The 27,455-nt window shown below is 46.4% G+C and overlaps 1 protein-coding gene across 5 annotated transcripts in view; it reads right to left on the bottom strand.

The window, feature by feature from the left end:
* Positions 1-27,455, bottom strand: part of ESRRB (estrogen related receptor beta) — a 133,755-nt gene that overhangs the window by 15,266 nt on the left and 91,034 nt on the right. For all 5 annotated transcript variants that reach the window (XM_065635881.1, XM_065635882.1, XM_065635883.1 and 2 more), the window contains 3 exons: positions 17,473-17,589; positions 1,904-2,014; positions 1,089-1,250 (listed from right to left, as the gene is read on the bottom strand). In XM_065635881.1, the coding sequence (XP_065491953.1) occupies positions 1,089-1,250; positions 1,904-2,014; positions 17,473-17,589 (390 nt within the window). The remainder of the gene's footprint in view (positions 1-1,088; positions 1,251-1,903; positions 2,015-17,472; positions 17,590-27,455) is intronic.

The following is a 27,455-nucleotide window of genomic DNA, read 5'->3' on the forward strand; positions in this document are numbered from 1 at the left end:
GGGAACTATGGCAGGGCGCCCTGTGCAAACACAAATAGCCAAGGTTAGAAGAACACACAATGGCACCTCACTGGACAGCCGTAGCAGCTAAGTGCATTGCATTTAAACCATTCCTGTTAACACCCCAAGTACTGGGTTAGTAGAGCAATCCAGGCTGAGTTCCCTAATCGCCACTGTCACCCCACTTGTGATGAATCAGCCCCAGATGGATTCCAGCGCTAGTGATGGGTGTAATCCCTGCAGATACTGCAGATCTTGTGTAAGAAGGGCACCACTGAGATTAACCTCTGCTCAGAAACACTGTCCTGAAAAAGTGTCTCCAGATTTCATAGTCCCACCCACATAAGAGTCCGTATTTCACACAGTCAGCTCCTTCAGCCTGGGTCCACCCTGCCTGCAGGTGGGAGACGCTGTGTCACTCAATCATACAGGCACTCATTGGATCCAGTCAGTGAGCCTTCCGAGGCCGGTCACATTGCCAATGAGTTTGTCCTCATTGTTTATCAGCACAGAAGCCTGGAGATTCACTGACAATAGTGAGCATGTCTTCCATCCCAATGTGACTTGTTCCGTGATGAATCCAGTATGACAAAAGCTTTCCTGAGTCTGGGCAAGAATGCCTGCTACAGACATGGTGGGTACCCGCCTGTCATTAGCAATAAAGTCCAGTTGCTGCCATGACATTTACTAATCTATAAACAAAAAAGACTTAGGTCATGTTGATGCAGCGCAAAATCACTAAATCCACCGTGCTAAATCCACTAAATCGAAGGGCTGTTTCCCAAGTGCTTTCACTGTGCCACCCAATGCCAGGTACAACCAAGAACTTTATCGTATCATCTCAAAGACTTCTGCATAATCCCTGGGCACACACACACATGCAGTCATCAATTTATGCCCCTACACCACAGGCTATATTGGAGTTTGTTACCAATGAGAGCCCAACACAAGCAGTTTTCCGTGACAGTTAATTTCCACCCATTACTATATGTAAAAATCCTGGTTGAAGACAAAACTGATAAGCGCGGTAACAAATAACGGCTCCCTTTGCTGTTCATGCTTACACTCTTGTAATTCCCCCTGTTTACCTGGGATGTGCTTTGCCCAGCCAATGATCACCACCAGTTCCCTGTCTGCCAGGTCACAGAGGGTTGTCAGGGCTTTGATGTCACTCTCCGGCATGGTTGGATCAGGCATGGCATAAATCTTCTCTGGCTCAGCCACCAGCAAGTGAGAGACGATCTTAGTCACTGCACATTTCAAAGGAGAAGTTGTTGTTGTATCTCTCATGACATAAGGTGTCATAACAGCCCTTTCTAGAATGACCTTCCTGGCATAAGACAAGACTATAGAGCCCATAGGACCTCAGAAATGGTTTTAGTCACAACACGAGAAGGCTATGCTGCAGCTACACAAGCTGTAGTGATCTGCCCGTGCCGAATCAGCCCTGTACAGGGACGACAAAAGTGGGAGGTTACTCTAAGGTTCTCAGCCATTGTGTCAGGTAGGCCCAACAAGGGGAGGAGGAGGCAGGAATAATCAGTTGGTAGGATGTGGAAGGCTTTACAGAACTATGGGTAGTATGGAAGAGAGGAATCAGCATGGGACCAGTTTTGTTAACATAACTTAGATACAGGAAAAGATCACAATATCAGTAAATGGATTTACATAATCTCTTAGGAAAGGTCTGGTATTTAATCCTAGGTACAATGAATACAGCACCTGGGCTGTACCTTAGGTGTACATAACCTACCTCTGTACTATGATCATAAGAAAAAAATCCTAGTGCTGGTGGCTGACAGAGGAATCAGAATTGACAACTGCTCCATTGAACGTTTTGGAAGACCAATAAAAAGAAATTTAGTGGTTGCTCAGAGGAACACAATCCAAGACCAATACATACATGGCTTTTTAGCTGGAGGAGGGATCTGTAAGCTCAGATAAGTGCTACTCTCAGAATCCAGCCTCCTCTTATATTTCTGACGGCCTCCGCGGACTCGATCCAGACGAACACCTGCAGGTAAAACAAGATAAATCCTCATGATTCCTTAGTGCCATAGGGAACCTTGACATGCAGATGCTAAAATTTGCTAAGTAAGATGTTCCCCATACTCCAGGGATCTTCCCTCTCCCAAACACTTGAGATCTCAGCCGAACCCAGCAATCTCAGTAATATCAGCTAGACTGCCTCCAGCTCTAACCATGCTGCTGTGAGCTTTGCTTTTATTCAAAACATTAATGAAGACAGAAATTAACCCATTCAAACCCTTGAATCAACATCAATCTGATAGGCAAATGAAAAGCTTCATACCTCAATGCCCTCTAGATGATCTTGCTTTTAAAAAGAAAAACTTTAAATGTCAATCAAACCTGCAGTTATAAAAATAAGCTTTTAGATTGTTCTTCAAAATGAGAAATTAAATGTTCTGTGACCTCTCACTGTTTATATTTGAAAAAAGTGACCTATAGCAAATAGATTACGAACTCTGAATCCAACAAAGATGTTCCAGCTTTGATCAAGTAAGGCAGCTGTAATAAAAGCAGAACCCAAATAAATAGAAACAACCTCTACTACAATAAAGCAGTGATAATGCTGAAGTAGGGAGACACTGAAGAATTTGTTGTCGCTCTTTCAAAATCCAGTGAATCAAACTGCAAATAGCACATTGAAAACAGGCCCCAGTGACTGGGAAGCATCAGTGACTGTCACCATGCAAAAAACACAGCAGCATGAATAGACCAGGAACAGCAGCTGAACTGCTGTATTAGTACAAAATACAACATCAAAAACAAATTGTGAAAAAAGCCATAGATATTTGTCCAATTATCAGTTATTTCTGACCAGCCATATTGTCTCTGGTAATCAGTTCTTGTGAAACTGGGGTAACTTAGTCTTGCTGGGAAAAACAGCTATTGCCAAAAAAAAAAAAAAAAAAAAAAGAGAATAAGTTCAAGGTAAATGTGGGAGCATTCAAGTAGAATAAAAATTTGAATTTACATTATACAAGCGAGTACTTCCTTAGAAACACACATGAAGTTATCAAGTCTGATCACAGGAACCAATTATGTGATACACTTACTAATCACATCAAGCCATGAATATTTTGCAATCAATCCACTACGTAAACATAAACAACTAAAAGCAAACACTCCAAATCAGTTTTGAAGTGATGCTTTTTGAACAACTTGTACACCTGAAAAAATCTGCAGTCTGCTGACAAATATTCTGCCCTAGAAAGAAGCACACGTCTGTCACTTACACTGTGTGTTTCAATGCCACATTTGCTTACTGTGTCATGGAAAAGAGAAAGATTTTGCTCTAATGATCACACCAGCCCCACTTGCCCCACACGAACCCGTTACCTGTCCCAATGTCTAGATCCTGATACTCTTCACAGCTGGAGCACCCAAACCATCTTGACTGACAGGCAGTACCACCAACCCCCCAACAGCAAAAATAACCAGCATCAGCCACACCAACAGCACTCAGTTATGCAGTCCGACAGTAAAATCCCTCTGGCAGCAGTAACACCCACATGGAGATCCAGGTGGCATTACCTGTAAGCCATGGTGTGTGGGGATAGAGGCTCAAAGGCATGATGTTATTAATGCCATATAGCATTTTTAAGAGTCCTGCTGCTCCCATTGAGCAGGAGAAGCAGGAATGAGCAGGTCTGGAGCTCTCCAGAGCAAAGGAACTGCTGGTGCAAGTGGCTGCTATGGGAGGACGGCAGACACTGAAGATGGCGAGAAAGTCATGAAGCCAAACAGGTGAACTCAGATCACATGGAGTAATTTCTTCCCCTGCCCCGTTTTCTGTTTCTGACTCTGTGTGGAGAATTCACTGACACCTCTAAGCTTAAGTACCACCTTTCTCCTCCATTACATGGTGGTGTTTCTGAAAATGTTGCCCACTGCATCTTTTACCTCCATTCCCAGCAGCAGGTAGCCTGTGGACAAGACTCCTTCCTGGAAGCCCTAACACGTTCCAGAGAGTGACTTCAGAAAGGGCAGTCAGGGAATCCCAAGCCTGAGATTATCTAGGGAGATCCCCGAGGAACAGCACTAATAAAGTCCTGGGTGAAGTAGGAAACTTTCATTTCTGTCACTCTATGAATGTGCCCTCATTCCATGCTCTGCTGAATGAACGACACCCACCTATAGGCCAGGAGAGAAGGGAGAGACACGAATTTCAGGAACTCTCAGAAAACCAGGTAACCAGGTGTGAAAATTAAAAGGGTCAGGAATGCACTGTTCAGAGATTATGGAGGAATCCAGAACAGGCTGCAGGACTTCAGGCTTGAATCACAGCAGCCCAGGACCCTCGCAGAAGGGTCACAGTGGGGTCCATTCCCTCACACGAGTGGGAAGGATGTCAGTGGTGCAGGGAGACACCATTTGCAGCGCAGGAGAAACGAACATACAGCCCGCTGGGTGCTCTGGCTGTGCAGTTTGATAAGCAGTGGGGAGGGGCAACTGGGGGGACTGAGAGAGGTAGGGAGGAAATGGAAGGAGCTCATTTCCTTCTCCCAAGGAGAGGCATGCCATCCTCCAGTGCTTGGCAGAGGCATGGCTGCACAGGTTGCAGCAGTATTAGGGACCCTCAATCAGATTATAAGGACACAAAGGACTTAAGTGCATTAAAAAAATATAAGAGAGATGCAGAGAGATTTACCCTCCATCCCTCCTTCCCTCACTGAGCACATAGAGAGGTCTGTTTGCCCAAGGACTTTGGCTTGTTAATTTTGAAGAAGCGTTTGTCCTCCTCTTGTTCCCCATCCTGTGCAACTCTCCTTGAGGCAAATGTTGTCAATCAGCATCTGCAGAACCACTGGTCTACCCTGTCTTCATCACTTGGTGCAGAGCTGGTGAATAGGCCGACCCCTATGAAGCGCATCCCAGTGCCAGTTGCTGAGTGCAGTGACCTGCAGGTGCTACAGCAAACGAGCATTTCAACCCTGAGTCCCTGACTGTGACACTCCAGACATAACCATCATGGCAAAATCCCTTCCCCAAAGACCTGACGGTCTAATAGGTCATATCTAGATGAAAGAAAAGGGCACGGCCAAAAATCAGGACGTGTTACTGAGCTGTGGTATTCAGGTGGCTTGTTAATGCCTGCTGTTCTACTTTGCTTTCCTTGGTGGTTGATTTTAAGAAAGGCAGGCTGGTTACAATGCAGCTCTGAACGGGACACTAAAGGACATTAAAATAGGTGAGGAGGTGCAGTGGGTGAGCTCAGAGAAGCAGCATGAAGGAAAGCACTGAGCAGAGAAAAAACGGAGGGGGCTGTAAATTGAGATATGAATGGAAGTGAGAGTGTAAGGAGAAGGGAGATGAGAAAGAGAAGGATGGAGCAAGGCTGAGTGGTACATACACTGTAATCCCAAGGGTGGATTTCACACCAAATGTGCAGTCACCTGAGCTTTAACTGTAAGGTACACTGGCCACTTATAAGATGTAGCTGGTCCACACTGAAGACTCTTGCATAGGATTTGGTGGCACAGCCTGACAACAAGGCAGCAGCTAGAGAGGCAGTTGCCTTCCAGCTCCTGCACAAACGCATGTCTCACATGGATCCCGACCGGCCAGTTCCCAGGAGAGAAGGCACCAATCCTACAAAACTGTCACCACCACAGGCACCTGTGGACCCCCCTTCTTGACAGTATCAACAAGGAGGGGCTGCTAGAGCAGCAAAGAAGGGAGGGCTTACATACACAATGTGAGATGCAACGCAATAGGGCAAAGTTTGGGAAGTACCACCCCTTGATAACTTACCTTTCTGGCAGCTGCTTCTTCACAAATGAAGGCTATCTGTGCTGGAAACAGCCCCTCTCCTCCCACTCCCCTGTGTTGCAAAGAAGCAGTTGAATTTTGTTATGTCTTGAGGGATGCTGCACAAGCTCTGCCACCACATCTGACCTAGGTGTGGAGCTGACCCCGGTGTCCACCGCAGCGATTGAGTCCCAGCTCACCAGCAGCATGTTCTCAGCTCCCCGGCCTGCCTGAGCCCCCTCTGGCTTCGCAGGGAGGAGGACAGGGCCAGGACTCATGCAGGACTTTTCAGCTCAGCATCCTGCCTAGGGTAGGGATGTCAGTTTTCTAAGCGTCCTGTGGGTGCCACTCGTGTTCCAAGCACTTCTGCAGAGCGGTCTGTGCCAGCACCAAACCTCTGCAGTGGAAGAGTTGATCTGCTGATCTGTTCAAGCTCCCTGCATTTCTGACATGCCCCTCCGAGAGACGTCTGCCTGACAACTTTGGGATCAGATGTCCCCTTGCTGACTTGATAACATCAGGCTTTGGGGTTTTTTTCTTAATGGAAGTAAAATAATTCCAGCTTTTTTTAAAAGCTGGACCCAGGCCGAGTCTGTTGGAAGTAAAAATAGCCGAGTATGCAGAGGTGACAGCACACAGAGTCAGGTTTAGTTTCTCTTTTATTTTCTGGGGACTAAAAATACTCTTAAAAGCTCTGTGAAGCTAAGCCCCGGCCAGTGCGAAATGCAGTCTAGGCCCAATATCAGCTGTCGCGTCAAATTACTAGCCTCACCTCACTTTCCATCGAGTCCTATCACATGCTCATGAATTGATGGGAACAGAAAGATCTGTCTTGCCAAAAGAGCTAACAGAGAAGCCAAGCTACACGGTTTGCACGGTACAATATGTGTCTAGACCAAGAAGGACATGATCAAAGGGAACACAGGACACGTGCTGGCCAGGGAGCAATGCCCATGGGGCTGCTTTTGCTGAGCTTCCCTGATAGCCAGGCCCTGTGCCCACTGCCCACCTAATCCTAATCAGTTTCTGCATCAATGCAGCCGGCTTCCTCTCCCAGGGTCTGAGCTGGGGTGGAGGTCTGCAGCTAACAGAGATGCCCTGTCCCCAGGAGCTGCAGTCTAGAGTACATAGATTTGCACTGCCCAAGGAAGCTGGAAGGTGTAGGCTAAGAGCTGAGAAGAAACGAAGGAAGAAGGGTTGTACTCAAGGTGTCTCCTATAGAATTTCCTTCTCCCTTTTTGCTCTGAACTTCAGGAGAGACAACAGGATGTGGTGATGGGATGAGTAAGTGAGGAGAAGGCCTATCAAGGAAACAGAGCTTGCCAAGATGGGAAAAGAAACAGACTATAGGGAAAAAAATCTCTGTCTAATGAGAGAGAAGAGGCTGCAACCTGACTAGGATCTTTTGTTATTCTGAGATTCCAGCATGGGAAGGGGAAAAGACCCCTTTATATCATTAGGTTCTTACACTGCTGCAAAAAGAGGCCAGCCCCTGGAAAATCTCCTGGTAGATGACTGGTGCAATTAGTCAACTCATTTGAAACACAGGAAAGCGACTTTGAGGATCACAGGTCAGCATGGGCAGAAAAACCCAGTGACTAGCATGGTACAGGTCAGCAAGCCTGGGAGTGACACTTGCAACAGGAGGGTGGAGAACAAGCCTGGGGAGGGGGTAGTGGAGTTGGAAAATCCATCTCCTGTGTTACAAAAGGGCTTACTGAGAGATTAGATCAGTTCAAGCAGGATGTTGCAGCCTGCTCCACCTTTTATGTTTTCAGGGATACGTTAGTCAGGTAGGAAAGCTCCTTTGCTGTCTGTTTGGCTAAAGAGTCCCTGGACTCAGACGGATAGGTTAGTCCTGTGATGCCCAACAATACCTGGTACCAGAGGCTGTCACACGCTTTGGAGCAGTGACACAAGGCATCCTTGCTCCTCAAACACAGAAACTCAAGCAGCACGTCCCAGGTGGTTGGTCCAAAGCATACAGGATCTGGTGTAACCCACGCAGCTTGCAAATAACCCTTCTCCCCCACCAATGCCAGCTGCATGGCTGCCAGCTCTGCAGAGGTGTTTCTACAGCATTAGCCATTGTTGTCTCTCAAATGTGCAGCTTCCTTCCCATGCCGAGCCCCCCTCATGTCACTCATCAATCACCCTGGAAAGTCAGGAATTAACAAGGGCTTCAAGGACAGACAGTACCTGTTCAGCTCTCTGTAATAACCCCCACACACTCACCCTGTGTTCATGGTCCATGCAAATGTTCTCTTTTGATGCTTCCCTTCCCAACCCTTGAAACAGTCTGAAGTAGGACAGCAGGTCCATTGGCTATATCACCCAAGGCAGCAATACCTGCATGGCAGCTGGCCAAGGGGCACTGCGTGCAAGGAACAGATGCAGACACGTGCCTGCTAGGAGAAGACCAAGGATGCCTTTCACAAGAGAACATAAAAGATGACAAAGCCCCAACTTTCCAAGAGGTAGTGCTCAGAGCTAAATCCCCAAAGGGGTGTTTCCTGCTTAGAGGAACCTGTGGCCCTGCAGTGTGTGATTTAACTCGTCTTACTTTAGACTTCGATAGCTCCCTTCTGTGCACCTGGGCTGCCTTGACAGTGAACAGAGAGAAGCAGGCATCTCCACATTCATCTTGCCAGCCAGACACTTACCTGAATAGGACTGATAACAGATACTTCTCTCCATTGACTACCAAGCAAGCCCCTGCAGAGTCAAACTAATGCTTGCTCTAGCCCACTTTTCTGTCTCGGTCTATTTAGGTAGAGTGTATGAGACTTTTGTAACAGGCAGAGGAGCATAAGTATGGACCAAGCACCAAATTTTTATATACGTGGCACAACAGAGAGTCTCCACCACTGCAGGGTGAGCAGCCTGCTTGTGATGGAGATCCACAGAGGTGAGGGATCACCCCCACCAACACAGCGTGCTGCTGCTTTGGCTGGCCTCTTAGAGCAACTCTGCCTGGGCCTTGCGGCTCTGAAGTCTCCGCTGAAGTCCTCACCTCAGCAGTGGCTTTTCCAACACTAAAAATAATAAGTGGACACTAGTTCAATTCTTAAATTAGAACAGCTGTGCCAGTCAATCCTGAGTAAAGACCCACTCAGGATACCCTGCAGCCCAAGGGCTGGCACAGTCTTCGAAGGTGAGTCAGGGGAAGGGACTGAGAATCTTGGCAGAGCTGAGTCACTGGTGAACATAGAGGCTGTGAAAATGTTGATGCACATGCTTTAAGTTACTGTAGAGCACACAAAATCACAGAATCACAGAATGTTAGGGATTGGAAGGGACCTCAAAAGATCATCTAGTCCAATCCCCTGAGAGCAGTGGGAGATATATTCAGTCCCGCCTCACTCTTGCTCACTTCAGAGAATCTTACCTACCATGTTGTCAGAACTGCCTAAAATCTTGGGTTCTAAACATCTCTGGATGGTTGCAGCTTTTATCAGCTTCCTCTTTTCTGCATGTGTTATAAAAGCACTAAGCACAATTTCTCGTGACAGAATGCACAAAGTGTTTACCATAAACCTGTGCAGAGGTGATGCCTCTCTGAATCTCCACACTGATAGAGCCTGGGCTTCATATTTGACAGAATGGACATTAGTTAGGTATGGCAAGAACCTAGGCAGGTTAATAATTCAAAATGAATGGGAGGAACCAAACTAAACAGATTCATAATCCACTGGATTGTGGAGTGTGTCCTGGATGCACCAATCGTACAGCCAGAAAACAGATACCAAGTGTCAGCAGCCCAATGTGCACTTTGTGGACAGCCCATTCACTGGAAGCCTCCCCTCTGGAGAATCACCACCTCCCTGCCAAAGGCAGCACGTGCTCTGTCATGCCACCACTCAACCCAGCTCCAGCCGTGTCACCAATGCTCAATTTATGCCTTGGAAAATAGTTGGGTGTGGATGATACAGACATCAAGATGCCACTCACTGCACCTGGAGATCCTGATTCAAAGGCCAGGGAGTTGCCTGTCCCTTTTAAACACAGGGATATTTTCCAGAAAACAAACCAAAACATTTTTCATTATCTTTTATCATTTGGATGCCTCCAATAGTGGTATTTCTGGCGCTGGCTGGAAGCAGAATACTCTGTAAATACAAAGCCATTAAATCACATGCAGCAGCAACCTGATCGGGGCTGCCTTTTAATTTCCTGACATGAGCTGGCCACTAACCCAATTACCCAGAATCCCCGGAGGAGCCCTCATCCTTCCCAGGAAGCACAAAGCAAGAACCTGAGCATATTGCAGAGATGTCAGCTGAGCTTTCACTGAAATCAAATATCTTTCTGAGAACACGTGGTCTGGAAGATGGGATGGGGGCAGGAGGGAGAGGTTGCTGGAAACACTTTGCTCCATTGAGAGATTCTTTCACTTGAAACAGAAATGAAACACCCTCCATTTGGTTATGTTGCTGAAAAGGAGCTCTGCTGTTGATTCAGTTATCTGGATTTTAGTGAAGGACAAAGACAAAGTTACTAAATGGAAGTAGTTCAAGATTGCCAGTGCTTGTAATCTCTTGTTTAGATACTATTAATAGATGACTGCACCCAATTTATAACATCACAGAGTCAGGCCTGCCCAGGGTGACAGATTTGCTTCCTTGAGAAACATTTAGGACATTAGCCACTGGCTGCAGCTGGTACGGCAAAGAGCAGAGTTAGGAGTAAACTCTGGTAAAGTTCCACTGGCTACAGGGTTTCGTGATCAGCCAGGGTCTTGAACAGGAGGAGCACAGAGTTTAGAGACAGCCACTGCTGAAATCTGGAGATTACAGGCTCCACCGTTCTTGAAGGGGGCATCACCTCCAACACTCACAGAGATGCAGGCACTTAGCACAACAATCATCAGGTTGTTCCAAGTTCCTGGGAGACTGGGTATTCCCAAAGATACCAGGGACACGAAGGAAAGGGGAACAATTAAGAGGAAGATGAGCTGAATGAACTTTGTGGCTCTCCTCTGTACACTTTTCATTCATATTTCACTACCTGGCCTTTCCAGCAATTACTACATCAGAAATTAGATTAGACAGATAGGAGTCCAAGAGCTTGGGGGATTTGTAACAAAGAATTTGGGTGTCCTGTTGAATTTTAACAGGTTCTCTAGCATTTCTCATGGAAATGCATTAGCAGCCAAGGCACAAAGCCTGGGAAAGGAATGGTTGTACCTGTATGCCACAGCAGATACACTTCTGGGAAGAAACAGAGTCATGTAGATAGAATAAATCATATGCCTTTCCTGGATAATTGCCTAACCTCTCTTGCCTCCCTTTCCTGCATGCAGATCGAGACTGTCTTCCTCTACCTTCTTTCCTTGCATTTGTAGACTTCACTTTCACCACACAAGAAACAGCTTCTGCGTGACTCTTGAGAGCCAGGAGCCTAGGCCAGAGGACAACTTGCCTTCAAAGACATTCAGAGTGGGGCAAAGCACCTTGTACAGGGCAAGATTCCTATCCTGGGAATTCCGACTCCTGCTTTTATCACAATAAATGCATGTAGATCTGGAGGACTCCAGAAATATCTTTGACTTTCTGAAATAAGGTATAGCTGCTCTACCACAGGACATATCCCCAGGGCCTTTTCAGTCTTTGCCTTCTTTCTTGGAAGCCAGCCAGTGATGTCTGCTCGGAACTGGACAGAAGTCACTCACACACCTCAGAAAGTTACTCTTAGGCCTCAGTCATGAGCAGAACCCAGCACTGGTAGGGAGCAGAAGACAACCGATCTTGAGCAACATAATACACACTATTCCTATTAAGAAGGAAAACAAGACTCAAAGGCTGGTAGAATAATGGACGACATCTCCATGCCTGGATGAGATTTTTAGGCAGTTATTTTCTTTGCTGTTTGGTTTGTCACCGTATGACGTGACACATGATTGCACACACACGCACTTCATGAAAGCGTTAGGGACCCAGCGTTGCTTCCTTTTCAGAACAGTTTATGCCCCATCTGGGTCTCTGCAGATGTGCCAGCACAGAACAGGGAACAGAACGGGGAACAACACAGCTTTAGAAACAATACCAGTGGGATTCCATTGAAGTAAAAATTCTGCAGGGCTTCCACAACAGTAAAGGACCAAACAACCAGACAACATCCAGTGTGCTCCATTTGGTATGGTTTGGTATGTCCAGTATTGCCTCTCCTCTGCTTGCCTGTCTGTCATTACCAGTCAAAGACCAGATCTGTAATGAGAGGCCTGGATGTCCCATCACACCTCACCTGTCATCCTCATCCTCCTTCCATGATCTCAGAACATCTCCCTTTCATGAACTGACTGTATTTGGTTTATGTGGGAAGGTTTTGGCAGCAAGAGGCTGCAGGGGTGGCCTCTGTGAGAAGACACCAGAAGCTGCCTCCATGTCAGACAGAGCCAGCTCCAGGCAGCTCCAAAATGGACACACCACTGGCCAAAGCTGAACCTGTCAGCAGTGCTGGTGGCACCTCTGTAATAACACATTCAAGAAAGGGTAAAAAATGCTGCACAGCAGCTGTGAGAGAAGAGTGAGAAAATGCAAGAGAAACTGCCTGCAGATACAAAGGTCACAGAAGGAGGGAAAGAGGTGCTCCAGGCAAGTTGTCCCCCTGCAGCCCATGGAGGACCACGGTAGTGCAGATATCCACCTGCAGCCCGTGGAGGACCCCACACTGGAACAGGTGGACATGCCCTGAAGGAACCTGCAACCTGTGGAGAGCCTGTGCCAGAGCAGGCTCCTGGTAGGAGCTGCAGCCTGTGGAGAGCAGCCCATGCAGGAGCAGGTTTTCTGGCAGGAACTGTGGCCTGTGGGGGTCCTACACTAGAGCAGTCTGTTCCCAAAGGATGGTATTCTGTGGAAAGGACCAGTGCTGGAGCAGTTCTTGAAGAACTGCAGTGTATGGGAAGGACTCATGTTGGAGAAATTAATGAAGGGCTGTATCTTGTGGGACAGACCCCATGCTGGAGCAGCGGAACAGCTCGAGGAGGAAAGAAGCAGAGACGAAGTGTTATGAACTGAGCACAAAGCCCCAGTCCCTATCCACCTGCCCTGCTTGGAGAGGGAGAAGACAGATGTCATGAGTGAGTTGAGCCTGGGAAGAAGCAGCAGTGGGAGGAAGGTGTTTTCAGTTTTGTTTTTATTTCTCAATATTCTACTCTCTTACTAAATTAAATTAATTTTCCCCAAGTCAAGTTTTGCCCATGACAGTAACTGCTGAGTGATCTCCTTGTCGTTACCTCAACCCACAAGCTTTTTCATCATATTTTCTCCTCCTGTCCTGCTGATGAGGGGAAGTGAGAAGGCAACTTGGTGGGCACCTGGTCAACCACCCAAGGTCAACCAAGCCCAGGTCAGCCCACCACAGTAATAGACAGAAGGACTGACAACACTGTCCTCATCACAGTGCTGTTCTGCAAGGTGACACACAGGATTGTGATTTCAGAGAGGCAGCAGAGGCTGTGAGGTCACATTTAACCAGCCAATGTCCAAAATCAAACCTCTGAGCCCACTTACACAAGCCATGTGTCATCGGAAATTAGATCTACCTCTTGAAGACAAACAAATTGCTATAGAACAGAAATGCCACGGGTGGCTAGAGCATGAATGGCAAGGGTATATTCTCCCTAAAACTGACAAGGTATATTGAGGTTTTAAAAGAGACCTGCCAAACCATTGACATTTCTCTATCCATCATTCTAGAGAGCCAAAGAGATCTAGATCTACTTTGTAGAGCTCAGAGTTAAAGAGCTACACTTTGTTCATTGTGGGCACAAGACAGACAGTGCTGGGAGCAAAGAGAGGCAAAAGGGTGGCCAAAGACAGAGATGCCCAGCTCTGAACCATGCCTCTCGTCTGCAAGTTGCAGGGAACGTTTTCTTTCACTGGCCAGACATGTATGTAGATACCACCTTCTCCATTTGGGATCAGCAGTATAACAGGTCGCTCAGGTTTCCCTGATTTTTGCAGAGCAGGGGAGCACGCACTTCTACTGGATGAAGCTGTGAAGATGCCCCATCTCCTGCAGCCTGGTGCTTCAGCAAGGCCAAGAGCAGCAGAGCACAGGTTTGCTGAGGATGGTGCCTCTCCACAGGGGCACTGGGACTGGAATCCTGGACTCCAGATTCAACAGCTTCCTATCTGAGCCTGCTAGTGAGGGGCTAATTAATGCTCTCTGGGGGCACACTCCAGATGGAAGGGGAAAGTGAGAGACAGGCAGCCAGACAGGCCAACACTCTTGACACCTGAGCCAGTTGGGCTCTGTGGGCAGAGCTTTCTGCCTGCCGCTTTCCCCAGCGAGTCTCGCCTGCCCTGCAGCATCACGCCAGGAGAACCTGAGACAGCAAAGCTCTGGTGTTCGTGCAGTTCCCTTGTTGCAATGCATTGATCGGAGCTCTCTTAAAGAAAGTGGCCTGGATATCTGAGACACCTATTGATTGCTCCATCGGCTGTCTTCCTGCCCTGATCTTCATTCACTCGGTACTGCCTGAATAACCTGCACTTCTGTGTTAGAGGCAGTCTCCCCAGATCTTAAAAGGCTACATTCACAGCTGTTCATCCAGCTACAGCCCATGCAGGGAGGAGAAGATGCTTGGTGACCCTCATATGCACTCCCCAAGAGGAGGGCCTAAGTCTCTCCTGCAGCATCAAGCTGAGCATTTCAACTGTAAGGCAGAAGCTTGATGTCATGGTTACCTGTTTTTGCCATCTTTGACTACTGGTGCATTCTGCCTGAAGAACAGGCTCATGTCACATGCCTAGTGAGCAGGAGGTCATGATGTATGACAACAATAACCAGGAAAATCTTTCCTCTCTTAGTGAGAAGACATCATGAAGGCTTTAATTAGGTACTAATGGAAGATAGTATTCTTCTTCTTTAAAGGACAGTTTCTTTACCTAGAAATGTCCCCACTAAGTTACTAGCTCAGTGCCAAGGACATCAAGGAGAAACTTGTCAAGAGAAGAACTGGTTTCTAGATCTTGCCTTTAACCAGAAGACTGTTTTTCCCCAAACTCCTGGCAATCAATCAGGAGAAAGAATCTGGCTTAGCGACCTTCTGCCATGGATGAACCCAAAGAAGAAGACAGATACACTAAGGCAAAGCAGGAAAGGGAACTATTGAAAGGAAAATTATCATAGCTGAAGTACCAAGACACATCTTGTCCTAATGAGTGCTTGGAGACTGCAGAATAGGCTCTCTGGGGAAACCAAGACATCAGGGATTTTTAAAAAACAGTTGAACTACTAGAAATGTACAGCTGGGAACACTCTTGCCCTGGCAGAGAAAAGGGATGGATGAGCTAATAGGATGACAGATCAAAGATGGAAAAGACCAATGAACCATTTCTAATCCAAAATCCCTTGTCAATTCTGCATTTTTGAGCAAGTCAAACAATTATGGATTTCTTCTTTCCAGAAACTCCTGGCTCTGTGGAGACCAAAGACTGTAAAACTATTTTTCTCCCTTTTTGGATTTTGCTTTTAAAGATGTGTATTGATTGAATCCTGTATACTAATACTTTGTGCTTCCACCAGGCTTCACATAAAGTTAACTAATCGGTCTTCACAAACCTTTTGCAAAGCAAAGCAGTATGATCCTTATTTCTCAGCTCAGGAAACTGAGCAAAAGAAAGAGAAAAAAAGATGCCTGCCCAACATAACTTGACCACTCTGTGTTAGGACACAGAAGTCCTATTTGCAGACTGCTAGTGTAGTCTCCTCTGCTCCTCTTGATATTGTCATGTGTTCTTGCATCCTATTAATATCAATAAATCCACATATAAATCTCTATATACAGTATGACAGTATATTCCACAGCTCTAAATATAACGGGCAGGATCACAGATACACTAACATCAATAACAAACCACTCTTCCCCAGTGGCTTTAATGATGCCAAATCAATCCCTATATGAATAACTAAATAGACTTCAGCACAAAAGCAGCCTTAGAGTCAAATTTCAGTTTGCCACAAGCAGTATTGCACAGGGTTCAGGAGTTCAGGCACAATATGGTGTGAAGTGAACCTGCATTGCTTTCCAGCCTAACTCTGGTCTGGAAAGAGTTAACTGTTTTCACACAACCTGGAGGCTAAGCCACAAACCCCTGCTCTGGACTGTGTCGAACTCCCAGAATTGGAAGCAGAGGATGCCCTGGCCACACAGTCAGACACGCCAGAGCCGGCTCCTGTGACTTTACGCCCGCAGGTGCCAGCTCCGAGAGGTTCAGCTGCCTGGATGCAGGGCAGCAGGGACAGGGGCAGCCAGCAAGCCCGGCCCCATGCTGCTGCCCTGCAGGGGGACCGCGGCTACATCAGGTTTTAAGGTTGTTTTATGGGATTCACACAAGCAGGCTAGAACGCATTATCAGTCTGTGCTTCCACTAAAGCTGGTGTCACTAGTGTGGATTGGCATGTGGGTAAGGGGATATATGTCCTCCCCAAACTACCACACGCAGAGCAACAGGTTTCCAGTGGTCCCTTTTTAAGTCCAAGAGTAGGTGCCTCCCGCCCAGCAGTGGATCAAGATCCTCAGAGCCTACAGCCTCTATGCCTATGTCAGGGAGGTCCAGACTACACAAGTCTGCATCTCCTCCCCTTGGTAACTGGTGTGCTCTAGCAGGAAGACACACAACCACAGAAACTACAGATCCATCAAAGAACAGAACAAGGTTTAACATCTAATCTACATACTTAACAACACTGGCTGACATCAACTTGCCCCTCAAAAAATGAGAGAGCCAAGGAAGACACACTTGAGTGACATGGTACAATTCATCACCAGCTGCTATGATGATGTGACCTGGAAGCAAGCTGAGTGCTGGCATCTTGGCTCAAGCATACAGGACTTGCGCAGACCACAGCCAGCTGCTGTTCCTTGTGGCTAAACTGAGAGGACCATGTCTGCCAGGCACAGCAATGCAGAGGGTTACATGTAATGCTTCTCCTTCCTTCCCCCTCCTCCCCTCCCTGCCTCTCCCAGAGGGACTCAAGGGAAACAAAGCTTTAAAGTCAATCCATAAGAATGTGTTTAATTGTCACTGAATTCCCTGTGGTTCACCTTGAATGGACAAGGATTGGGGAGGGAGTGAGGGAAGGAAAAGCAGCACATGTGAGGAGCTGAATACCGCTCATAAAGTGCTGAACAGATCAATAGGCTGAGCACAACACAGGTTGAGCATACAAGGCAGGGGACCCACAGATCCCAGACAAACCTGTGCTACCCACCATCTTCAGAACGTCTCCTGAGTGGGAGTATGGGCAGACCTTCATTGCACACTGTGCTACAGCTCTGCATTAACTCCATCCTTCCCCTACAAAACCCAGCCAGCTCAGTCATGATCACGCAAGAGCCTCTCCTCCCCAACACTGCAAAATGACCTGGGGGACAAGAAGAGCAACACCGTGCAGCCTGGGGTTCCTTTGGGAAAGGAAATGGTCTGGCACAGCCAGCTTCTAGTTATTTGTCAAATTTGCAAGTGCTAGAAGTAATACCCTAGCATGAGGGTGTTGACTAGAACCACTCTTCTCTCTGGACTGCCCTCTTGGTCACTGCCCATTCTGACTCTTTTCCAAAGTCTGTAAAAATGTACCTTCAGAAAGTCAGAGAGGGCAAGCATGTGGTTAGCCTAGGAGATCCTGCAAGGCCTGGAATCCCAGGTGCTGTTGGGACAGAGAACAATGTTCAGTCTTACTCTGTCTTACCTTCTTTTAGCATCCCCACTTTGAGGCATTTCATGAAGCGACAGGCCTGACAGGACTTGCGCCTCCGTTTCGTGATCTCACATTCATTGGTGGCCGGGCAGCTGTATTCAATATTCCCTGCAATCAAACACAGAGATGGTCACCCAGGAACCACATTCTCCCCACTGATCCAGGGACAAGCTCTAGTGCCCAGATATTCCCACCACCATCAGTCTGTATATGCTGTATATTTGCTCACTCATTTGCACACACACATACTCTGAGACCACAGCCGGCTGATGATGGCTCTTAGAGAGCCCGAACTACTTATTAGAACATATTTCAGGGAAAAAAAAAAAAAAAAAGCAATACTGCTCTAAGTATTGAGAGAAACCTGTCCAGCCAAGGGGCTGAATGCAATGCTGGGCTTTCAGGTACTATGTGCCCTCCAGGCACATCATCATCCCTTGTGCTGCATCCCTTATAACCTGGCCTGTTCCCTCAAGTCCAGGTCTGAGAATGGGAGCAGTTCAGACATTAGCAGCGTTCCCCTTGCTGCCGGTCTTGCTTCACTTGTGGGATGGATGTCACCTGTCCTTTCTTGCCTTGCTTGGGGGACCAGGGAGCTCACAGATGGTGTTCCCTGCTTTGCTTCCTCCTGCCAGCTGGGATACTGGATTGAGAAAGACGGATAAGATGTCCTGTAAAAGGAACACAGGCTCTCTATGCAAATCCTTCCAGTTCTACTTTATTAGTCCTTGTGCACCTGCCTCTCATTTCTCTGCACAGAGCATCAGCATTTCTTTCCTCATTCCCTTTCATTTATGATGGCCTCACAACACCACCTCTGAGACAAAACAGAGAAAGAAGTATCCCAAATTTATTTCAGGTCACACTGTATTTTATCACAAGCCAAGAATGTAACTGAAACATGGATGCAAAGGTCTGATATAAGGATCTAAGTGAAATTATGCTGGATCACAGTGTAATGCAACAATTATTTAATCCTAGAAGACAACAAACAGAAACGGCTGTCTGCATCCTGCCATTCACTTTGGAGGTGATGTTTCTGAAGAGGGCTATTCAATGTTTGCTGCGGAGCAGGACTGGAAATCTAAGCTTGACAGTGATGCATTGACAATGACAATACGTTTAAGGCAATCTAGCTGCTGGGTAAATCAGCCAGCTCTGAAAAGGATTTCTAAGCTCTATAGTCAGTTAAGATGAATGAAAAAGTTGGTTTAGTGGTTTAGAGCAGGAAATTGAGATTCAAGAGCTCAATCAGAACTGTGAGGAGGAGTGTAGGTAAGAGCCGAGAGAACACACAGTATGGATTTTGCATACTATCAGATTAAGAAGTAGCGCTTACAATTTAGTAGCACTCGGTCAGGACTTGATTTTTGTTTCTACTTCTGTAATGGATTTCTGTGTTCTTCTGCAAGATCCTTCCTCTAAATAAAGCCCAACAATCTGATACATACCAGTCTCTGGGAGTGCTGATTAGACCTTGGGGCTAACTAAGCAGTTGGAAAGCCCATTCATTGGGAATCTGAGTGGAAAGACAGAACACAGATTCAAAAGGAAGAAAGCACCATTTTATTTATCTCACTATACTTGGCCCATGCTGGGTGAAGCCCCAGGAGCACACAACCCACAAAGCCCAAAGGTGATCTGCCTGCTAGTTATAAAACTTCTACCTCTTGTTTTGTCACAAGACTTGCAACCCTAACCTCCAGCCTAGCCACTCCATTCCTCACCATTGCTCATCTGCCCCTAAAATGCAGTTTGTCTGCAGGAGCAGAGTGTGCTGCACAAGTTCAGACTGTATTTTGTCATTGTGCAGCACCTGAATTTCAATAGCCAGCAATGTATCAAGGTTCTCAGAGAGCTGGAAATTGAGATTCAGGCTTGATCTCAAGGTAATAAACAAATTCCTGCTCTAGACATGGGGCTCCAGCATATTACAGACCCATGAGCACAGAGGCCCTGACCTCATGATCAGATACTTGCTGTACCCCACACAGGAAGGAATAGAGCAGGAACGAACCTGGGATAAAACTCAAACACAGTCTCACTTTGAAAGGTTTTGCCTTAGTGTCAATGTCCACCTTTCTCACCAAAGCTAGGACCAGAGTTCTGGAGAGATGTAAGATTTCATGTTTTGTGGTCCCAAGGCCAAAAATTTGCCCCCTTACACAGAGACAGTCCACCAAGGGCACGGAGCCCTTATAGCAGCTGGAGGCAGTGCCAGCCCTCATCTGGCAGCTCAAGGTCCCTCTAAACTCTGTCAAGCAGATCCCCCAGCTTCCCCATGCCTCCAGCCCATGGACCCCTTGACAAGAAGTAGTATTGGAAATGGGCACTGGGCAAGCTCCTCTTTCTGGATGGAAAAGCAGTGGCCACCATGTAGTGCAGCGGCTGTGTGGTTTGCTGGTAAGCAGAGATGAAAAAATACACTCAGAACTGGTGAGACGTCCCGGTTCAGCGGGCTTATTGCCTTCACGCTGAATACAGGCTCATGTACCCCTGCCACACACTGAACCCAGTCTAAAGGAAAAGTGCATCAGCAGCTGTATCTTACTGCCCGCCTCTACAGGTGCCAATACTAGAGGTGAGGCCCACTGCGCCCTCTTCACATGAGATAGTGCTGTCAAAGTAAATGGAGTTTATATCAGGTCCCAAAACATGCCCTGTGCTGCAAGGATTGAGAGCTACAGCTGGGCGTAATACCTGCCATTATTGCAGGAAACAGGGACATTACCAGGGAAGGCACAATCAGCATTACCCAAGCAGAACTTGTCCTAGAAAAACTACCATTTCCAAAACTTTAACAAAGTTCTCTGATTTTTTTTTTTCGGTGTCTCAATTTCTTTTATGGGTCCTGGGGCTGGCTGCCAGCACAGTGAGCTGCTCACAGCTCCCTGTAATTTCTCTAAGTGCCCTGTGATAGAGTGATGAGATTAACTCATCAGAATTCCAGCAGCCTCCCAGCGGCTGGCGGTCACACCACCAGCCTGGCTGCTGGCGCGGGGGGCTCAGAGGGAGCTTCCCCGTCACTGCAGCGGCTGGGGGTGCTGCAAGGCCCTGCAGAAGAGTGTCAGCACACAAGGGTGCACCTGGACAAGTCTGTGTGCAAGTATAAAATTTGAGCCAAGCCTCTCCGTGTTGTGAAATGTAGATTATGTGACCCAGAAGGAAAGGGCAGAAAATGGGATAATCTAATAGATAAGGCCTCACTTTGAACTGTTGCTAGTTACAAAATATTTCCTTGACTTAGACTATATTTACATTCAATCTGAAAAAATTGCTAGGACCTCACTGATGCCATGGCATAAGATTTACCTAAAAAATGGCTTCAGAAAATTAAGTGGTGGGTGACCAGCTCAGAGTTTGGATTTGTTCTAAGCATTCATACATGGCCTTGGAGGGCAAATCACTTCCTCTCTATGTCCTGTTTGCTTGTCTGCAAATTGAAACAAGCACCAAGTCTATCTTCTGGGGACATCATGAGTCTTGATTCATTAAGGTCTAACTGCACTTTAAAGCCTTTATATGGGAGATGCTGAGAAACAGCCAAGGACTATTAAAGTGATAGATCATGTTTTTTATGCTGGAGAACTGCAAAATTACCCTATTTTCTGTAAAATTAGATCTTTGACTGTTAAACAGTTTGGAACAGTATTTCCAGCGCACATGACAGGAACACCTGAAAACTGCACACCAGAGCTTGGTCATTCAAGAGGCCCCGTAGTCACCATACCTCGCTGAAAGGGGAGGGACTGGGAAGAGGAGAATGTCTTCCTGAGCTTGGGGAGCACAGTAGTGTCCCACCCAGCTCCTGCTTAAGTTTTGGACAGGGCTCCTCAGCAGACTTGAGCTCAGAATAAGTGCAGCACTGAGAGCACAACCTGCTCCCTGATGACTGATCCTGCCTTTCTACAAGGAAACTCAGAAAACATTAAGTAGAAATAGCCAAGAAAGTCCTTAAAGCTAAAACATTTTCAGCTTCTGTTTTCTGAAGAAAATCCCTCATCTCTCATATTTTTCTGGTTTCTTCTTCATTGCTTTTCACCATTCTTTCCCTCTCCTCTCCCTTCCTTGCATACTCTGTCCTGCTCTGCACTGCTGCACACAGACATCTCATCTCTTTCTTTGGGTGACTCACACAGAAGACCAGATGACTGCAGCATCTCCTGAATTTCAGGGAAAACCCAGATTCCGACATATCTGCTATTAATTTCCAAATTCCATTCATTCAAGGCAAGCCTTTCACTCTAGTGAAAGGTCACAGCATGCTGCAGCTGTGACCAAAGGTGTGGTGCCACTCTCTGCTGGTCCCCTGAGGCCAGAGGGCTCAGAGTAGGAATTCCCAGGGAAATCCATCTTACAGGCACCTCAGCTCATGCATTTATTTCCTTTTATCCCAATTTTTTATAACAATTCTTATACTGCCTACATGTTTTGTTGTTGTTGTTTGGTTGTGGGGTTTTTTTGTTTTGTTCTTTGTTTGTTTTACAAGAACTGCTTGGAAAATGCCAAAGCTTTAGGAAGGTCCTATCAGGCAGTCAGTAGAATGCCTCCATGGTACAGCTATTCTGCATGACTGGGACAGTCTGCAGGAGAAAGCAACCTGACTTTTCAATAAGCCACTAGCTCTGATGACACTTTAATTTCAGTATCCACAAGCTTTTGTCCTGAATCCTTTTTATCTCTGATTCCAAAGGTAAAAAGATGATTTGGGTGTCTCAGTGTAAAGGGACCTGAAAATTGCAGAAAGGCCCTTAGTGAGTGCAGTGCCACACCAGCAGTTCCCCTGCCCTCAGCAGGCACCAGTCTGACCTCCTGCACCAGGATGGGGAACACTGATAATACGCATGGAGAGGATTCTCTGTTATCTTCTGCTTTAATTAGTCCTTCTAAGTGAGGCATCACAGCCCGAGTCCTGGTGTGAGGAGAGGTACTTTGTGAAAATCAGAAGAAAATCTCTCCAATGATCTGCATGAGGTAAGAGGGGTTAATTTATAAGCCACAGTTTTCAAAGAAAGGGATTAAAATATTGGACCTGTAAATCTGTATTTAGGTACTTGAATAAGTGACTTGATTTTCAGGAGGGCTGTCCTGTGCTTCCAGGGACATGACCCTGATCTAGGTGCCTGAGTATATGCAAGCACCAGTAGAGGCTCTTATTTTTGGAAAGAAAACAAACAAAAACCACAAAGCAAACCAACGCCCAAAACCCACTAAAAACCCCCAAACCAACCCAATAACACAACGAAAAAACCCCATTAAAAGCAAAACTTAAAAACTCACCACCCTAGTACATATGCTTATCACTTGCAGGAAAATGAGACTTTGGAAAAGCAGGTGACATAAGCTCTAGTGTTTGGATTAACCAAATTTTTACTTAATGCAGCTTACACATTAAGATAAGCAGAACTGTGAGGACCAAGGCTTCAGGATTCTTGAGGCTATGAGAGGAAAAGCACATAACTGTATGTTAACACCAGCACTGTTGACCTCCTCCGGGTGGCACTCCTGCTCCCTGAGAGAGGACATGGACATTGCACACAATCTCACTCACATCAGCCTCCTGCTCACACGACCGCACTGGAGACAGGCCCTGGGGTGACCTACTGGCAGCAAGTTTGTCTGTAGGGTTTCTGACACAGAAATACTTCACAGAAGTTCCACAGAAAAGATCCTTCTGCACAGTTCTCTGTACAGATGCACTGAGGCAAAAAGAAAACACAAGACTAATAGAGCTGAGTTGCACCAGAGATGGTTTTCTGAATCCAAGTGCTGGAGCCGTGGATAGCATAGAGTGCACAGGCACCAGATCTGGGGAACATTGCACTGTCGCTGGCTATTCTTCAAAAGTTTTTGGAAAGGTCAGAACATCCTGGTTTTTGGCTCTGAATTCCTGTGAAGCAGTGGGCCCATTTCTGAGAAGGACAGAAGGACCATGGCCGCTACTGTAGGGCCATAAAACCTCTTTCAGAATGTTAGGGATTGGAAGGGACCTCAAAAGATCATCTAGTCCAATCCCCCTGACGGAGCAGGAACACCCAGGTGAGGTTACACAGGAAGGCGTCCAGGCGGGTTTGAATGTCTCCAGAGAAGGAGACTCCACAACCCCCCTGGGCAGCCTGTTCCAGTGTTCCGTCACCCTGACTGAGAAGAAGTTTCTTCTCAAATTTAAGTGGAACCTCTTGTGTTCCAGCTTGAACCCATTACCCCTTGTCTTACTGTTGGTTGTCACCGAGAAGAGCCTGGCTCCATCCTCGTGACACTCACCCTTTATATATTTATAAACATTCATGAGGCCACCCCTCAGTCTCCTCTTCTCCAAGCTAAAGAGCCCCAGCTCCCTCAGCCTTTCCTCATAAGGGAGATGCTCCACTCCCTTAATCATCTTTGTGGCCCTGCGCTGGACTCTCTCCAGCAGTTCCCTGTCCTTCTGGAACTGAGGGGCCCAGTACTGGACACAGTATTCCAGATGAGGTCTCACCAGGGCAGAGTAGAGGGGCAGGAGAACCTCTCTCGACCTACTAACCACCCCCCTTCTAATACACCCCAGGATGCCATTGGCCTTCTTGGCCACAAGGGCACAGTGCTGGCTCATGGTCATCCTGCTGTCCACCAGGACCCCCAGGTCCCTTTCCCCTACACTGCTCTCTAATAGGTCATTCCCCAACCTATACTGGAACCTGGGGTTGTTCCTGCCCAGATGTAAGACTCTACACTTTCTCTTGTTATATTTCATTAAATTTTTCCCTGCCCAACTCTCCAGCCTGTCCAGGTCTCGCTGGATGGCAGCACAGCCTTCTGGCGTGTCAGCCACTCCTCCTTTTCTGCATCTCACAGGCCCTTTGCTGATCCTGTGGATAATGCTCTTCTGCTCAGGAAAATGAGCAAACTCTCTGAACTGCTCCTCTCTTCCCAGGAGCCACTCTCACCATCATGACAACCAGGAAGCTCTGGAAGACTACAGATTTTGTTACAAGCCTGTTACAAATCCCTACAAGTCTCCTGAGCTGCGCTATCCACATTTTAAGCCCCTTATTGGTGTAAGGGCATCTCAGCACAGCAGTTGTATTGCTACACTCACTGAGTTTGAAGCTTGCAAGACTCAAGCAGGGAATCCACAGATGCAGGCACTTTGCCTGATCCATAATCTGCCTAGTCAGAAGACGACAGTAAATGTGTCTCCTCTCTCCAGCTCTCCAATAACCAGTTTTCCCCAATATCACTCCTTGCAAATCTTGTTGTAACCCTCTATGAATTCCAAGCACACGATGAGATGATTCACAAAGATCAGAGAGGGGAATCTTAAGTCAGATTTATTTTGCTGAGCTTTAAGCTTTTATTTTATATTAATGGGTCATTTTAGAAATAGCCTTAATTTTCACTACTTGAAGATGAAAAATAGATGAAGGGTAGTCATAGTCATGAATATGTTGAATAATAAAAGGCTCATAGGGTTACACAGTACTATTATTAGTTAATATTCAGAATAGGCAAAACTACCTACCAGTTGTAACGACCGATGAACAAAAGACAATGACAATATATTTGACTGATATGTCTATCTACTGAACAAACTATTAAAAGAAGGAATAGAGTAGATTTAGATAAAGAATTTGTATCCCATAAGAAATCCAGTATTTGCCTTTGTCCTAAATTTGGATGAAAGGATTAGTTAGGATTTCCATGGACTAAAAATTCTAAAAGTTTTAGTTCAGAAATATCCAAAACACTTTACCTTCCATGTAACAGACCCATTCCATTACATTCAAGTAATACGAAATCCTTGGTTTCAAATCAGATCTCTCTTAAACACTGATAGCAGCACACTTCAACATGCCCAAAACTCAGATTCTCTCCTACCTTTGCTAGGTTGCACCTTCCACAATATTCACAAAATCAGGTGATGCCCATGGCACATGTTTTTATGAAGGACACTTGCATCATGGAGGTAAATGCAGACTGCCACCAGAATATAATGGGGACCCAAAGCACAGTTCTCACAAGGCAATACAATGATAGAGAAATAGGATTAAAATTTTGTCAGCTAGCCCAGCTGACTGAAAATGCTTCAAGTCAGTTCAGAACTTCTGACTCTGCCTCAAAGCATGGGAAGTCCAGCCCTGAGGTTCAAAATAGCAGGTTCAGAGAGCCCACTGTAGCCCAGTGGTGTGTGCTGTCATCTCATCTCAGGTTTCCACCTTTCCATCTCAAGCATTGCCAGTGCTGCAAAGTGGAAATAACACATAGGTTTCCAGGCCTCGATCCTTCTCTTGGGCCACGTAACACAACATGAGAGAGGTCACAGGTGTGACCACCCCATAATCTGTGGGACAGGTTAGGATGTGTTGTGTGAATCTGGCTTAGTTCAGCAAAACCAACCACTCCAATTCAGCCTGAAATGAATTAATGGTCTGGATTTTCCTGACTTGTTTTTTTCTCCTGTCATCAAAATTTTCCCTGGGAAAATCTGACTTGTTAAAAATTATTATTTTCTTTGAAAAAATCCTACTGATGGAAAACTCCCACATAGCCATAGCAGTGACATCAGAAATAACCAGCCACATCCATGCTGTCTTTCAGTCTATCTTCTCCCCATCACCTGAAAAGCAACAGCTCTCGTGCTGTCCAGAACAGCCTGGCCTCACCTGGCTAAGGGGGAAAGTGACTTGCAGAGCTGCCAGGCTCAAAGAAGGTTCACAGCTTGGATGCCTATTTTTCTCACTGCTGTGGCAGCAGCAGGTGGAAGGGAGAGGCTATTACAAGATCTTCCTGCCTCAAGACATGCAGGTTTTACATGAGTTAATGCAGCTACAAAAACAATAGGCAGACACAGGTCACTTGTAGCAGGAGAGGGAGGTAGTTGGAGAGGGAACCTAGCATGAAGCTCTGCTTCATTATCAGGGGTATCTAGAAAGGGCTGCAGGAATCTATTCATCCAGGACAGATTTAGAGCCATTTTATAGCAGCATGCACACCTATTACTTAATAAAGTAAACAAATGTAGGGCCACTGGATTAAGTATTCTCATAGCAGTCCCTATTTTTTGATCTTTCAATACTCAAGCAGAGAGAACTGAAGTGGCTGGTGCAAGACCACAAAAATCTGATGATAATAATTTACCTACTGCATCTCCTGAGTAGCTGGGAAATCCTGGGGTCATAGCTCCATCTCTGTGATTAAACCATTGAGACAACACCATTCCCAGGTATGAGAATCACAGCAAGTCTTTTGATACTAGCAGGGAATGTGATTGTATAACACACACATCTGCATGCTTTCTGCACACTCTTTATCCATGTTAGGCAGCCTGGATGAATGTTTTCCCACTTCTTCAGTTAGATGCTTAACACATCTACTGAACATAACAGAGTTGCAGGATGAACGCCTTTTGGAAATGCTTTTGCCACTCACTGTCTCTTTTGCATGATCCTTAAACTCCTTTCCCCTGCATACCCAGGGCTGTTCTTGGATATCCCATGCACCCAGCAGAGCCCTGGGAACGGTGCATTTTCTTGATTCAACCAAACTCCACAGCCCTATTTGCGCCCACTCCCTTGGGCTCAGCCTTCAGCTCCATAGCTAAAATTGCTCGCCCCTGGGCAGAGCACTCTCAACTCTCCTGCTCTTGGGAATAAAAGCATTTTGGTACCTCAGCTGCCAGCCCAAGCTGATGACAGGGTGAGAGAAATCTCCACTTACCCCTTTCCCGCATCTGTTACATGTTAACAAGCAATCAATTAGGGAGCCACAGGGAGAAGAATATGGCTGTTCTGGGAAGAGGGGGTTGGAAGGAAGTGCTCTCCTTTCTTGGGACGAAGTCAGCTGACACATCACTCAGACTGATGCAGGCCGTAGTTACTGCTGTCCTGCATAATTTTCTTTTTATTTTCTCTGAAAATGCTCTAAAAGTTCTTAGGTCTTTTTCTCTCTTTTCACATTAGGCCTCTCTTCTGCTCTGCCATGGAGATGCTCCAGTA

The sequence above is a fragment of the Caloenas nicobarica genome, chromosome 5 (assembly GCF_036013445.1).
Source record: "Caloenas nicobarica isolate bCalNic1 chromosome 5, bCalNic1.hap1, whole genome shotgun sequence".
In the NCBI taxonomy this organism is placed as follows: Eukaryota; Metazoa; Chordata; class Aves; order Columbiformes; family Columbidae; genus Caloenas; species Caloenas nicobarica.